Genomic DNA, 14,955 nt, shown 5'->3' with positions numbered 1-14,955 from the left:
GGGTGAGCTCCCGTTGTTTGGTCCCTGCTCCTGCCAACCTAGCAGTTCGAAAGCACATCAAAGTGCAAGTAGATAAATAGGTACCGCTCCGGCGGGAAGGTAAACAGCGTTTCCGTGCACTGCTCTGGTTCGCCAGAAGTGGCTTAGTCATGCTGGCCACATGACCGGGAAGCTGTACGCCAGCTCCCTCAGCTAATAAAGCGAGATGAGCGCCACAACCCCAGAGTCGCACATGACTGGACCTAATGGTCAGGGTCCCTTTACCTTTACCCTTTAGCAGGGTGTTGGCAAGTGGGGTGAGCGAGGGGCTCTGCTGTGTGTGTTTGTGTTCCCATCATTTCAGTTCAAAGTTGGGCTATTGCAGAGTAAAGGAAGATAGCAGACAAAGCAGACCCTTCCATAATGTGTAAATGGGAAGGGTTGTAATTCAGTGGTATATCATCTGATTTGCATGCCCCAGTTCACAACAACTCCAGGTAGGACTAGGAGAGAGCCATACCTGGAATTCTGAAGAGCAGCTGCCAGTCAGCATAGGAGGGTCTTGTTGGCTCACCCTGTGGGAACATCCTCCCATCAGATATCAAACAGATGAATAACTATATGACTTTACAAAGACATCTGAAGGCAGCTCTGTACAGGGAAGCTTTTGATGGCTGGTGTTTTATTGTGTTTTTAATATTTTGTTGGGAGCCACCCAGAGAGGCTGGGGCAGCCCAGTCAGATGGGTGGCATATAAATAATAAAATTGCTATTGTTATTGGGCACGACCAAGCTAGATGAACCAGGAGTCTGACTCCAGGTGAGTTCTTTCCTAGGTGGCTCAAACTGAAACTTTCTGTACCCCAACAAGAGCAATTCAATAAGCCTGTTCCTATATTTGTTAGGTGTGAGAAGATCAGTTGCTTTGATCTTGGCTTTGCGGAATACCTCCAAGCAAAGCACATTCGTCAGTGGGGTGGATTCCTTGGTTCAGTTGCCTCTCGTGCAGTGTGTGTTGTGTGTGGTTGTAATAGACAGATGCTCAGTGTCTGTGGGCTTCCTCCCGTCTGTTAACACATCTATTTGTGTCTTGGATTGAGAGCAAGGAAGTCTGATCTCGCTGGCTCTCACCGACTGGCTGATTTGTTAATTAAAACCAGCATTCATAATCCCACAGCCTTCAGCCCAGATTCCAAGAAATTAGAATTTAATGAGCCTTTGATAAATTGCATTTTTGCCCTTTTCCTGCCAGGCATTTCTGTGTCAAATCTCATGTTTTTAGTCTATCCATTCACCAACAGAGATCTCAGGGCAGCTTACACATCCAAACAATCAGAACCACAAATTCCACAATAAATATTAAAATATAAAACAAAATTTAAAAAAAAATCAGTAGAGAGTTAATTCCATTGAAACAGTCCAATTGGTTAAAAAAAGCACCAGAAATTCTAAATGACCAAAAGCCAAGTTGTTTCGATTGTACCCAAAGGCTGAGGACATACCATATGCTGAAAGCACATTTTTATTGCTGCAAGAGGGGAGGGGGGATGTACTTGTTACCCAGAGTGATTCAACAATCATCCCTCTTCAGAAGGAACTCTGGGAAGTGTAGTTCTGTGAGGGGAAGGGGGGTCTGCTAACAGTTCTCAGCATCCTTAACACAGTTCCCATAATACTTTGAGGGAAGCCATGGCTGTTTAAAGTGGGAGCGTGGTGCTTTAAATGTATGGTGTGAACGTGGTCTCGGTTTCTCATTTTTCTCATCTTATGTTCTGTTCTCCACACTTCCACATCAGTTTGTGAATCTTTTTTTAAAAAATTCCTCATCAAAATTCAGCATTTTAGTGCAAATTTCTCCTAATACACATTGTTGTATGCAATTTTGCCTAATATACACATTTGTGCAAAGAAGCTTTCTCTGATATACTGCATTTCTGCATGTTATTTTCATGACTATGTGCATTTTTATGTACACATGCATTTTGGTACGCAGTATTTGAGCACAGTTGTGCTGCAAAATTCAGAGAAGTTTGAATTTGAAAAGATGCATATTGTTTTTGAAAGTTTTGAAAGGCATTTTAAAATGTGAACCAAACCAAATTTCTCCTCCATCCATAATTCCAGTCATGACAGAGGATTCTGGGTAGGGTTCTGGGTAGCCCACCACCTGTCCTCTTGACCCGTGCCCGTCTTGGCTGATTAGAGCGTGTCCAGACGAGGTGCGGGCCCCCCTGGGTGATATCATCAATTTGTCCCTTGGCACTGGGATATTCCCAGGGGAACTGAAGGAGGCAGTGGTGCGCCCGCTCTTAAAGAAAACATCATTAGATCCTTTAGATCTATCCAATTACCGCCCGGTTTCGAATCTTCCATTCCTGGGTAAGGTGATTGAGAGAGCGGTTGCTGAACAGCTTGGTAGGTTTCTGGATGAAACATCGGCTCTCGATCCATTCCAGTCCGGCTTCCGCGCTGGTCATGGGACCGAGACGGCTCTGGTCGCCCTAACTGATGATGTCCGCAGGCAGCTGGATCGAGGCGGGTCGGGGCTGCTGATTCTTCTAGACCTGTCAGCAGCCTTCGACATGGTCGATCACGAACTCCTGGACCACCGCCTTGCCGACGTGGGGATCCAGGGCACAGTCCTTCAATGGCTGCGCTCGTTTCTCTCTGGTCGGGGACAGAGGGTGGCGCTTGGGGGGGAATTGTCATCGCGCCACTCCCTGGTGTGTGGAGTGCCTCAGGGTGCGATTCTCTCTCCGATGCTTTTTAACATCTTTATGCGCCCCCTCGCCCAGCTTGTCCGGAGTTTTGGGCTGGGTTGCCATCAGTATGCCGATGACACCCAGCTCTATCTGTTGATGGATGGCCATCCTGACTCGGCCCCAGACACACTGACCAGATGCCTGGAAGCTGTGGCTGGATGGTTTCGTGGGAGCCGGTTGAAGTTAAATCCTTCGAAGACAGAGGTCCTCTGGCTGGGACGGGGCGATATGGGATTGAGGGGGCAACTCCCATCTCTTGCGGGGGTGCAACTAGTGCCAGCATCGTCCGTTAAGAGTTTGGGTGTAATCTTCGATACCTCCCTCTCTATGGAGGCGCAGATTACAGCTATAACAAAGGCGGCATTTTTTCATCTCCGCCAAGCTAAGCAGTTGGCTCCTTATCTCTCTCGCCCTGACCTAGCCACTGTGATCCACGCGACGGTCACCTCCAGACTGGATTATTGTAACTCGCTCTACGTGGGGCTGCCCTTGAGACTGACCCAGAAACTCCAGCGGGTGCAGAATGCCGCAGCGAGACTCCTTATGGGGTCGTCACTGCGAGATCACATTCATCCAGTACTATACCAGCTGCACTGGCTCCCGGTGGAGTACAGGATCAGGTTTAAGGTGCTGGTTTTAACCTTTAAAGCCCTATACGGCCTAGGACCCTCGTACCTGCGGGACCGCCTCTCCTGGTATGCCCCACAGAGAAACCTACGGTCTGCAAATAAAAACATCCTGAAGGTCCCAGGCCTCAGAGAGGTTAGGCTGGCCTCAACTAGAGCCAGAGCTTTCTCAGCTGTGGCACCAATCTGGTGGAACGCTCTGTCACAAGAGACTAGGGCCCTGCGGGACTTGACATCTTTCCGCAGGGCCTGTAAGACAGAGCTGTTCCACCAGGCTTTTGGTCAGGGCGCAGCCTGACCCCCTCCTCTGGCAATCTGCACAGGGTCTTGCTTGCTGGTTGCCATCAATTTGTTTTTGATTGATTTTATGGTGGAAGGTTTTTAGAATGTTGGATTGTTTTTATTGTTGTTAGCCGCCCTGAGCCCAGCTTTGGCTGGGGAGGGCGGGGTATAAATAAAATTTATTATTATTATTATTATTATTATTATTTGGGTTATGATGAGGCAAGCAAAATTCTATCCCCCCGGTAGCACCCTGGAGAGCTCCACATGGAGCTGAGACTGGAAATTTCACATGCACGCTTCATCCTGATTTTTTGCCTGATTCTGAACTAGAGTTCTGTTTCAGATTTAGCACCAGTCCTTATATATTACCGCCAGAGGGCACTGTGGGTGTGCAACAACAGACACTTGAAAAATTGTTTGCGGGAAGGGATCCTCTTCCTATTATTTGTGCTCAATCAGTCGCCCTTGGCTACGTGTGTGTGTTTAATACGGATGAGATGCGACTATCTGCCACGCTTTCTAATAGGACTGCATGAGAAAGAGGTGAGAGCCAGCCAAGAAAATTGAAACTGGAAGAATTTGCCTTACTCTGGGTTTCCTGACCTTTTGGAAGCTGGGGACACATTTGGAACTGTGCTGTAGGCACCACAATATACCCATTTCACAGAAGGAACACTGGCAATGCTGAGAATGCCTTTCCCTTAAACAAACACACAAAAACACCTACACATACCCCAAAACCAATAAAATGCAGGCTGAGAAAGAAAGAAACAACTCTTTCCAAGCAACCCCCTAAAACAAAAACAAAAAACACACCTCAGTTGTTGTTGTTTTTAACTAAAATTTGGGAGGGGCAGGAAGCCTTAAAGGGCACCAAGGAAGATGCCTGCCCACTTACCATGTTGGAGACCCCATATCTAATTGGGTTCTAACACGGGTACAATTAATCTGAATTCAAGTGACTGATGCATTACTGAGCCCCTTGAGGAAGGATATTTAATATTGTGTGAACATGTGCAAATATTAAGAAATACTGAAGCTCTCTATTGACAGATATTAAAAGGGTTAATGGACATGACTTAGCAAAAGTCCATGAGGACATGAGAAGAGCCTGTTGAATCAGGCCAGTGTCCCATTCCTGCTTGCTCTTTCATTCATTCATTCATTGCATCTATATCACATCCTTTTCTCTCAGGAACTCAAAGTGGCCTATAAGGCTCTCCCCCCCCCCGCCCATTTCATCCCCACAACAATCCTGTGAGGTTGGTTAGGGGCTGGCTCCAAGGTCACCCAGTGAACTTCATGGATGAGTGGGGATTTCAATCCTTGTCTCCTAGATCCTAACCACTCTAACCATTACAGCACACTTCATCCAGTATGGTCCAACTCAGGGTAAACCACGGAAATCAATGGACATGGCTTTTGTTGTTGTTGTTTAGTCGTTTAGTCGTGTCCGACTCTTCGTGATCCCATGGACCAGAGCACGCCAGGCACTTCTGTCTTCCACTGCCTCCCGCAGTTTGGTCAAACTCATGTTCGTAGCTTCGAGAACACTATCCAGCCATCTCGTCCTCTGTCGTCCCCTTCTCCTTGTGCCCTCCATCTTTCCCAACATCAGGGTCTTTTCCAGGGAGTCCTCTCTTCTCATGAGGTGGCCAAAGTATTGGAGCCTCAGCTTCACAATCTGTCCTTCCAGTGAGCACTCAGGGCTGATTTTCTTAAGAATGGATAGGTTAATGGACATGACTAGCTTACACCTATTAATTTAAATGAGACTACTCCGAGTGAAATTTAGATGGCTGCAACCCCCTGCTTTTATAATGCTATTTTACCATTTTTATTATGCTATTTGATACTGTTTTATGTTATTTTTATATACCACAGAGGGATTAAAACCATTTATGTGGTTTAACTTTTAAATAAATAAACAGCAATCAAAACTGACCTATTTTCCTTCCTCTCCCTCCCCAATGAACTTTTCACCCCAGCTGTTTTTGGCTTGGAATCCTCCTCAGCCGTGCACTAGAAATACAGTGTACAGGCATTCTGTGTCATTTTAATGTCAGAGATGTTGTGGCACTAGGCATTCTGGGCAGGTCTCCAGCACATGCCCCAAGCAAGGCATAAGAGACAGAAGACTTTGAGCAAAGCGAGGACATGTAAAAGGGTACAGTTTGATTTGCAGAACTGTTTGCCTTGAAATCTTCCTATTCCTCAGGCTTGAAGAAGTGTGCATGCACACAAAAGCTTATACCCAGAACATACTTAATTGGTCTCTAAGGTGCTACTGGACATTTTTATTTATTTATTCCAGTTCATTCAGATTAGGAAGACTATGCACAGTTTTCTGGGAGTATCACTTGTGTTACTTCCAACCCAATAGGTTCATCTTGCAAAACACATTGATCTATAACAAAGCTTCCCTGATGAAGGAGTTCCGTATCCTCAAGGCCACTATTGAGGTTGCTCACTTCACTCTCATTCTCTATGCCTCAAGTGGAATATATGTATTTCAGTGGTAAGGACTGATACATAAGGACCTAAGAAGAAGAAGCCGGATTAGGCCTGTGGCCCCTCAGGTCCAGCATCCTGTTCCGACAGGACCTGAGCCCAACAGTCATTCTTACCACTTGCAACTCCAGGCATATGAAATTCAGAAGCATTACTGCATCTAACAGTGGGGGAAGAACATTGTCATGATGGCTAGTATCCATTGTCTTAGCCTTACCCTCCATGAATTTGTCTCATACTCTTTAAAGCCATCCATGTCAGTGGCCCTTGCTCCTTCTGGGGGGAAAGAGCTCCATAATTCAGCTATGCTCTGTGTGAAGGAGTTCTCCCTCTGCCCCCATCCTGAACCTCCCATTATTCAGCTTAATTGGATGCCTCTAAACTCTAATAATATCTATCCACTTTCTACCTGAAATCCTTGAGAGCTGCTGCCAGTCAGTGTTGACAATACTGAGATAGATGGGCCAACAGCCCAACTTGATATGAGGCAACTTTTTTTGTTGACATATCAATGTTTAGTTAGCCCTTCCAGGCCCCTTACCAGGCCAACAATTCCCAGCATTCCCATAATAATAATTTATTATTTGTACCCCAGCCACTCTGGGCGGCTTCCATCAAAGATTAAAAAATACATTGAAATGTCACGCATTAAAAACTTCCCTGAACAGGGCTGCTTTCAGATGTCTTCTAAATGTCAGGTAGTTGCTTATGTCTTTGACTTCTGATGCGAGGGCGTTCCACAAGGTGGGTGCCACTACCGAGAAGGCCCTCTACCTGGTTCTCTGTAGCTTAGCTTCTCGCAGTGAGGGAACTGCCAGAAGGCCCTCAGCACCGGACCTCAGTGTCTGGGCAGAACGATGGAGGTGGAGACACTCCTTCAGGTATACTGGACCAAGGCCTTTTAGGGCTTTAAAGGTCAGCACCAACACTTTGAATTGTGCTCGGAAACGTACTGGGAGCCAATGTAGGTCTTTCAGGACCAGTGTTATGTGGTCTCAGCGGCCGCTCCCAGTCACCAGTCTAGCTGCCACATTCTGGATTAGTTGTACTTTCCAGGTCACCTTCAAAGGTTGTTGTTGTCGTTTAGTCGTTTAGTCGTGTCCGACTCTTCGTGACCCCATGGACTAGAGCACGCCAGGCACTTCTGTCTTCCACTGCCTCCCGCAGTTTGGTCAGACTCATGTTTGTAGCTTCAAAGACACTATCCAACCATCTCGTCCTCTGTCGTCCCCTTCTCCTTGTGCCCTCCATCTTTCCCAACATCAGGGTCTTTTCCAGGGAGTCTTCTCTTCTCATGAGGTGGCCAAAGTATTGGAGCCTCAGCTTCGCGATCTGTCCTTCCAGTGAGCACTCAGGGCTGATTTCCTTCAGAATGGATAGGTTTGATCTTCTTGCAGTCCATGGGACTCTCAAGAGTCTCTTCCAGCACCATAATTCAAAAGCATCAATTCTTCGGCGATCAGCCTTCTTTATGGTCCAGCTCTCACTTCCACACATCACTACTGGGAAAACCATAGCTTTTACTATACGGACCTTCAAAGGTAGCCCCACGTAAAGTGCATTGCAGTAGTCCAAGCAGGAGATAGAACTAAGCATGCACCACTCTGGCGAGACAGTCCGCGGGCAGGTAGAGTCTCAGCCTGCGTACCAGATGGATCTGGTAAACAGCTGCCCTGGACACAGAATTGACCTGTGCCTCCATGGACAGCTGTGAGTCCCATGGCTTTTAAACTAGTGTGCAGGGTGGGTGTGCCTTCAGAAGATGGGGTAGCAGTTGCTTCTTAGTAAGGATATGTTGTTATGTTATGTTATATTTTCCTGATAGGCATTAAAGTGATTGGAGGCATTAAAGAATTTACTGGAGAGGAATATGGGGTTTACGTTAAGAGAATCCTACCAGGAGGTGTTGCTCATGCTGATGGTAAGTGTCATTTATTGCTTCTGTTTCTAACCTAAAGGCCTTGTGGTGCTGACCCTGTGACGAGATTCCCATTTGTTGAAAACGCTGGCAGCATTAAGATAAATTCAACAGTGTAAATAAGTTTTGATGGATGTAACCATGGAATACTGAATAGTTTAGTTTATGTAAAATCTGTAATGCGAAATGAACCGCGGAGAGAAGAAGGGATGTAATTGATATTTTAAGGTTATTTAAATGAATACTCTCAATTGCAAAACAGAAAAATTAATAAATGAAAGAGAGAGAGAGAGATTCCCATCTGACAGAGAGCCACTGCCAGTCAGTGCAGACAGTATGGAGCTAGATGGACCAAATGATCCAGCTCAGGATAAGGCAGCTGCTGGTGTTCCTATTGTCCCCGTGCAATTATGGATAGGGAGTATGTTCTTTTTCCATATGTGTGACACTTCTCTTGCCTGTTTGCTTGATTTAGGCCGCCTGCAACCAGGGGACCAGATCTTAGAAGTTAACGGAGACACTTTGCTTGGCGTTACAAGCGAAAGGTATAGCATTCTGGATCAGGGCTCTGAATTTGTTTCAGGATGCTGGACTTGATGGGCCTCTGGCCTGATCCACCAGGCTCTTCTTATGTTCTTAACATCTGGAGACCCAAGTCTGAAGATGCTTCACTGGCTGAAAAGGCCTCTTGGTGAGCGTCAGTCACCTGCCGCATATCACTCTCTTTCCTCTTCCTTGCAGAGCGGTGGATATCCTCAGGACGGCTTCTGCCACCAGCCACATGCGCCTTCTTATTGCCCGAGATGATGATGCCCGGTAAGGACTGACTTTTTCTCTCACCTGGGGCAGGGAGGAATGCATGATGGACAGCAGAGACAGACTAGAGCAGGCACGTCCAACAGGTAGATCGTGACCTACCGGTAGATCACTGGGCATTTGTGGTAGATCACTGGTAGATCACTGGCTCCCCGCAAATAAGCTCAACAAGCTTGGCTCCCCTAAAAAAAGCTCAACCCTTTTGCACTACACCCCCCCAAATGCGGCTTTCCCCTCCCTAAAAACAACTCAACAACTTTCCTCAACAACATTGACCTGAACCCCCAAAAAGGGGGTGGATCACTGCCAGTCTTTAACTCCGTGAGTAGATCGCAGTCTCTTGGGAGTTGGCCACCCCTGGACTAGAGCATGGGTAGGCAAACAAAGGCCCGGGGGCCAGATCCAGCCCAATCACCTTTTAAATCCGGCCCGTGGATGGTCCGGGAATCAGCGTGTTTTTACATGAGTAGAATGTGTCCTTTTATTTAAAATGCATCTCTGAGTTATATGTGGGGCCTGCCTGGTGTTTTTACATGAGTAGGACATGTGCTTTTATTTAAAATGCATCTCTGGGTTATTTGTGGGGCATAGGATACACAGTCATACCTCAGGTTACAGAGGCTTCAGGTTGTGTGTTTTTGGGTTGCACACCGCGCCAAATCCAGAAGTACCGGAACGGGTTACTTCCGGGTTTCGGCGCTTGCGCATGTGCAGAAACATTATATCATGCTTTGCGCATGTGCAGAAGCACCGAATTGCGACCCATGCGTGCGCAGACGTGGTGCTGCGGGTTGCAAACGCTGTGGGTTGCGAACGTGCCTCCCGCACGGATCACGTTCGCAACCCGAGCGTCCACTGTATATAATCTGGCCCCCCACAAGGTCTGAGGGACAGTGGACTGGCCCCCCGCTGAAAATGTTTGCTGACCCCTGGACTAGAGTCTGGTGATTCAGTTCCTCTGAAACTCCACCAGAGTGCTGGAGCCTCTCACTGATGGGCTACAGAGTCAGCTAGCCACAGAAGGGGAAGAAACAGCACTTTGGGTGAGGGGAGAATAAAAGAAGCAGTTTCTAGGTGGGAGAGAGTTAGACAGGGCTGGATTTAAAATGAAAGATAGGGTTTGGTTTGGAGAAGGGGCAAAGGTTCAGGTTAAGAGATAGGGTTTGATTGGAGTTGGGAGTTTGGAGTGCGATAAGAAGAACTGGTTCTGAGTGACGTTAAACATACATACTGAGGAGACTATCCATAGCGAGATGACAGAGCCTCGCAGCTTGGATAGGGTGACCAGGTCAAGGGTCTGGGAAAGGTATACAGATAGGAGTGCCCTGGGAGGGCTGAGTCTGAGTCTGAGCTGGGAGAGGTAAATATTGTGGGAATTCAGGCTACCTGGGTCTCCGTATAGCCAGGAGGGGAGAGTTCTTCTAGGTACTGAAGACTCCCAACCCAGTAACAAGGGGTGAGGTGATCCCTTGGGTCTGTTTAGAAGACCTCAGGTGTGGGTTGTTAAAAGAGTGGGTGCCTGAGGAGAAGTGCCCCTCACTCATGAACATAAATATTAAGCTGTGAAGGAAACTGTACGGTGTTGAAAGTATTTAACTGTAATATCTAAGTGACAGAAACTGAGTTGAACATTCTACCATCTATTCTAGAAACCTGAACATCTACCACCTGAAGTGTAACAACTGGTTTTTAGTAACTGGAGTTTAAGAAGAGCTGTTCCTATAGTGTTGTGTTTAAGCCTGAGGCATCTCAGAGTTAGTTAAAGTAAACAAGTTAACTTCTACCTGAAAGAACGCAGTTCCTGACCCACTTTGTTTCATAAATCTCTTTTGTTTAATTAAACTTTTCTTGGTTGTTCAATCAACTCCCGCCTGAGACTCACACAAGTCCCCCCACTAGATAATCTGTGGTATATTGTAGTAATCTGTGTAACTGGTGTATCGTGAGATGGGCGCAGTATATTTAATTGAGATGGGTGCAGATCCGCTGCATTATTAATTGATGGCATTAAGTGGTGGGTCCACTACAGAATGCTAGTGCAATTACCTGTATATTTACTCTGAAGTAAGCCTATTCTTGGGGCTTACTCCCATGTAAGGGTGCTCTGGATTGCAGCTTCACTGTGCAGGGTTGGCATTTTGCTGCCAGGACAAAGGACAATGTTCCTCCTTCACACATTCCATACACAGAAGCCAACTGGGCTGGCATTGACTCTTCCTTCAAAACTGGCAATGGACTAGCATTCCCCCACCTCCTGCTTCCTCTTCTCTGCTGAGTTCCACACTGAGGTTAGCAGAAGGAAGGCAGCGCCACCTCATGGACAGGTTGCAATAAGAAGACAGGCAGATGGGGGCTGGCTAAGGTTGGCAGGGCAGTGTTCCATTTGCCTGAATGGATCAACCTTCACTGACCTGAGGGTAGCAGGCTAGCTGAGTGCAGGGCAGGCCATATTCTTGTGCCCTGCCCAGCATATTCCACCTGAGGCAGCTACCACACTCTGCCTAATGGTGAAGCCAGCCTTATAAAGTTTGTGCATTTCAGCTCAGAGTTTACTGCTTTTACATAAACAGACCCTCCAAATGCCCCTCTTTTTCCAGGGACAGTCCCAGATTTACAGAAGCTGTCCTGGTTTCTGAGTTGATCCGGGAATGTCCTGCTTTTCCTTAGGGTGTCCCTATTTTCATCTGAGAAATGTTGGAGGGCATGGAGTTATCTGACCCCCCAAGCCATCTGAAGGCAGCCTTGTATAGGGAAAGTTATTTTTTTAAAGGAGCTTCTCCACCCCTGTTGTTCTGCCCGGACACTGAGGTCCAGCGCCGAGGGCCTTCTGGCGGTTCCCTCACTGCGAGAAGCCATGTTACAGGGAACCAGGCAGAGGGCCTTCTCGGTAGTGGCGCCCGTCCTGCGGAACGCCCTCCCACCAGATGTCAAAGAGAAAAACAACTACCAGACTTTGAGAATCCCTGTTTAGGGAAGCTTTTAATGTTTAATAGGTTATTGTATTTTAATATTCAGTTGGAAGCCGCCCAGAGTGACTGGGGAAACCCAGTCAGATGGGTGGGGTATAAATTGTAAAATTATTATTATGGAATAAGATGTCCCTATTTTCGCTGGAGAAATGTTAGAGGGCTTGTAAATGCTCTCAGAGGAGGAGCTGGCTCTCATCTTATCTGTTGGCTGCACAGGACCTCCCCCAACCATGGCATATAGAGAGCCTCCCTCTTCAGAATCGGTGTCCCCCTGAATTAGGGTCCTGCCTGAGGATAAATAAGAGGAGAGGGCTCTTGCCTGAATGACCTGCTTGTCGGCTTCTGAGAAGCATTTGGCTGCTGTAGGGATACAGGATGCTCCTCTAGATAGACTTGGGACAAAGAGCGATGACGGTGGTGGTAAAGGTAAAGGTACCCCTGCCCGTACGGGCCAGTCTTGACAGACTCTAGGGTTGTGCGCCCATCTCACTCAAAGAGGCCAGGGGCCAGCGCTGTCCAGAGACACTTCCGGGTCACGTGGCCAGTGTGACATCGCTGCTCTGGCGAGCCAGAGCTGCACACGGAAACGCCGTTTACCTTCCCGCTAGTAAGCGGTCCCTATTTATCTACTTGCACCCGAGAGTGCTTTCGAACTGCTAGGTTGGCAGGCGCTGGGACCGAACAACGGGAGCGCACCCCGCCGCGGGGATTCGAACCACCGACCTTTCGATCGGCAAGCCCTAGGCGCTGAGGCTTTAACCCACAGCGCCACCCGCGTCCCTGACGGTGGTGGTAATGACCACTTATTTATTATTCTAAACCACCATCTCAGGGCGATTTACATATATGACAATTAAAAGTTTAAAACAGCAAATATATTTAAAACCCAAGCAAATGGACACTTGTGGTAAAGACCCATTTATCCAGCTGGGAAAGCCAGTCGAAGCAAAAAATGTCTTCAGCGGTTTCTAGAGAGTGCAGATCATGGGCTCCTGTCATACGTCAACATGAAGGGTATTCCGCAGAACAGGGGCAGCCCCACTAAAAGCCCCACTCTGTGTCACTGTGTGAGGGGCTTCTGAGATCTTTGGAACTTTCAGGAGAAACTCTCTTGCAGACCACAGCAGTCCACTGGGTGTATAAGGGATAAGGTGGTCTCTCAAATGGCCTGATCCTGAACTGTCTTCTTCTTCTTTGGCAATCACTCGTAACCGAGTAAGATTGTCTTCCATAAACACAGTTTTAACAGTGAGTGTGGAGGCCAATTCTGGATCCACGCAGCCTTCCACAGTGGGGACATAGGTTTCCGGGCGGGAGTTGATCATGGTAAGGGTTTGCCAAGTGTGCCTTCCTCTTAGCACGTTTCTCCCTTTCGTCCTGAGTTCGAGTGTCTTCAAAGCTCATGGCTGTTCTGCAATTGGAGCGCTCGCAGGCCAGTGATTCCCGGTTGTCGGTGTTTATGCTACATTTTTTTAGATTTGCCTTGAGAGAGTCTTTAAACCTCTTTTGTTGACCACCAGCATTTTGCTTTCCATTTTTAAGTTCAGAATAGAGTAGCTGCTTTGGAAGACAATAACTGTATACTAGCTAACACATAATACCCTGGTAGCTCTGACTGCAGTCTCCTATCTTTGATTTTATTTCAGACCAGTTGGCCTTGGAGGGCATGTGCCATCTGAGATTAGATTTCCCTACCCAAACAATCCTTTCACTAATAATAGAGATTCCTGTCTTCATCACTAGCAAGATCCTGGGAAGGAGAATCGAGACCACAGTGTGTGTATTATCTAAGCCTTAATGAGGCAGAATACATTGGCAAAGGAGACTGGGTCCTCATTTCCACCAACTGGGAAACAGCGATCTGACTGGATCTGATTGGCTGTTGATTATTATTAATTGTTTGCTTGCTTTTTATGAAGCATCTCAAACCAATATGGCACAATGCTTTGACCATTTTAGCAGTCTCCTTTTCTTCAGAATCTCATTTTTGGATTGAAGGGGACCCCAAAAGCCCATTCATTCTAACTCCCAAACTCATTCCAGTAGGCTTGTGAGTCGTCTGATGAAATCTCTTGCGATAACTGAGATTTCCTTGTTCCACGCTGCCCAGTCGTATCTTCCTAAAGTCACATCTTTTAAACTGCAGCATATGTCTGCTAATATAAAGAGGCTTTCCTGCCCCTCAGTGGCAAGGAAATTAAATCATATACAACATACCGAACCTAAGGAAAGGCGGTCAAACTCTGAGCAACACTTACAGCCATCCTTTGCTCTCAGCTATGCACTAAATCTGCAAAAGATCATCCCGAGGGGGAGTTGGCCTGTAAGCTTTTTGGAGGGGCAAAGATTTGTAGAGATTTCACTTACATAATCATCTCACAAAATGTTTAATACACCAATACATATCTCCAAGATTAAGAAGAAGGGGAGAGGAAGCGAGAGCGAGAGGGTGGTTTTATGCTGGCCTTTTTTAGCATTATTATTTTATTTTATTTATCCCTTATTATCTTTCAGCCATGCCCTTGAGCTGGAAGGAGTAATCATCCTTGTCTCCACCTTAGGGTCAGAGGTGCGTTTCTGACGCAGATCACGTGACCTGGGTTGGTGAGGTGCCCAGATCGCCCCCTCCCTGTCCCACCTGCTCTGTTCTTTTGAGGTCAGCTGTTAGAGCATCAATGAATGACTCAGCCTGTCAGTGGTCAGCCTGGCCAATCTTTGCCCAGCCCGTTCATTCTATAGGTCTCCACGGCATGATCAAACATCCATATTGTAAATGTGATTTCTCATTGCATCAAGACGGATTTGTCCCTGGTCTTGATAGTGTTTAGGGATGGGGAAGAAATCTGATTCAGGTCACATTTTTGAAGGTTGAACCAACTTAATTTCCACTTTTCTAAACAAAGCACAAAACAAAAAAGAGCCTTTCGTTGAAATCCACGCTGCTCCGAATTTGGCATCACAGCTTTGCCCCCGAGTAATGTATAGGTAAATGCATATACTCTATGCATATAGAGTGTCCCCCGCCCTCCAAAACCTGGCAAATGCAAACCTTTCTGAAAATAACAGAAAAATACGTCGAGTTAGCAGAA

At 46.9% G+C, this 14,955-nt stretch overlaps 1 protein-coding gene across 2 annotated transcripts in view; it reads left to right on the top strand.

Moving 5' to 3' along the window:
• LOC310664693 (syntaxin-binding protein 4-like) overlaps nucleotides 1-14,955 on the top strand; it is a 61,833-nt gene that overhangs the window by 26,092 nt on the left and 20,786 nt on the right. For both annotated transcript variants that reach the window (XM_083414110.1, XM_083414111.1), the window contains exons 3-5: nucleotides 7,989-8,084; nucleotides 8,557-8,626; nucleotides 8,823-8,897. In XM_083414110.1, the coding sequence (XP_083270236.1) occupies nucleotides 7,989-8,084; nucleotides 8,557-8,626; nucleotides 8,823-8,897 (241 nt within the window). The remainder of the gene's footprint in view (nucleotides 1-7,988; nucleotides 8,085-8,556; nucleotides 8,627-8,822; nucleotides 8,898-14,955) is intronic.

Source organism: Podarcis tiliguerta (genome assembly GCF_965153285.1).
Source record: "Podarcis tiliguerta genome assembly, chromosome: 14".
Lineage (NCBI taxonomy): Eukaryota > Metazoa > Chordata > Lepidosauria > Squamata > Lacertidae > Podarcis > Podarcis tiliguerta.
Note: the sequence above shows the minus strand (reverse complement) of the source record. Positions and strands in the feature narration are given on the sequence as shown.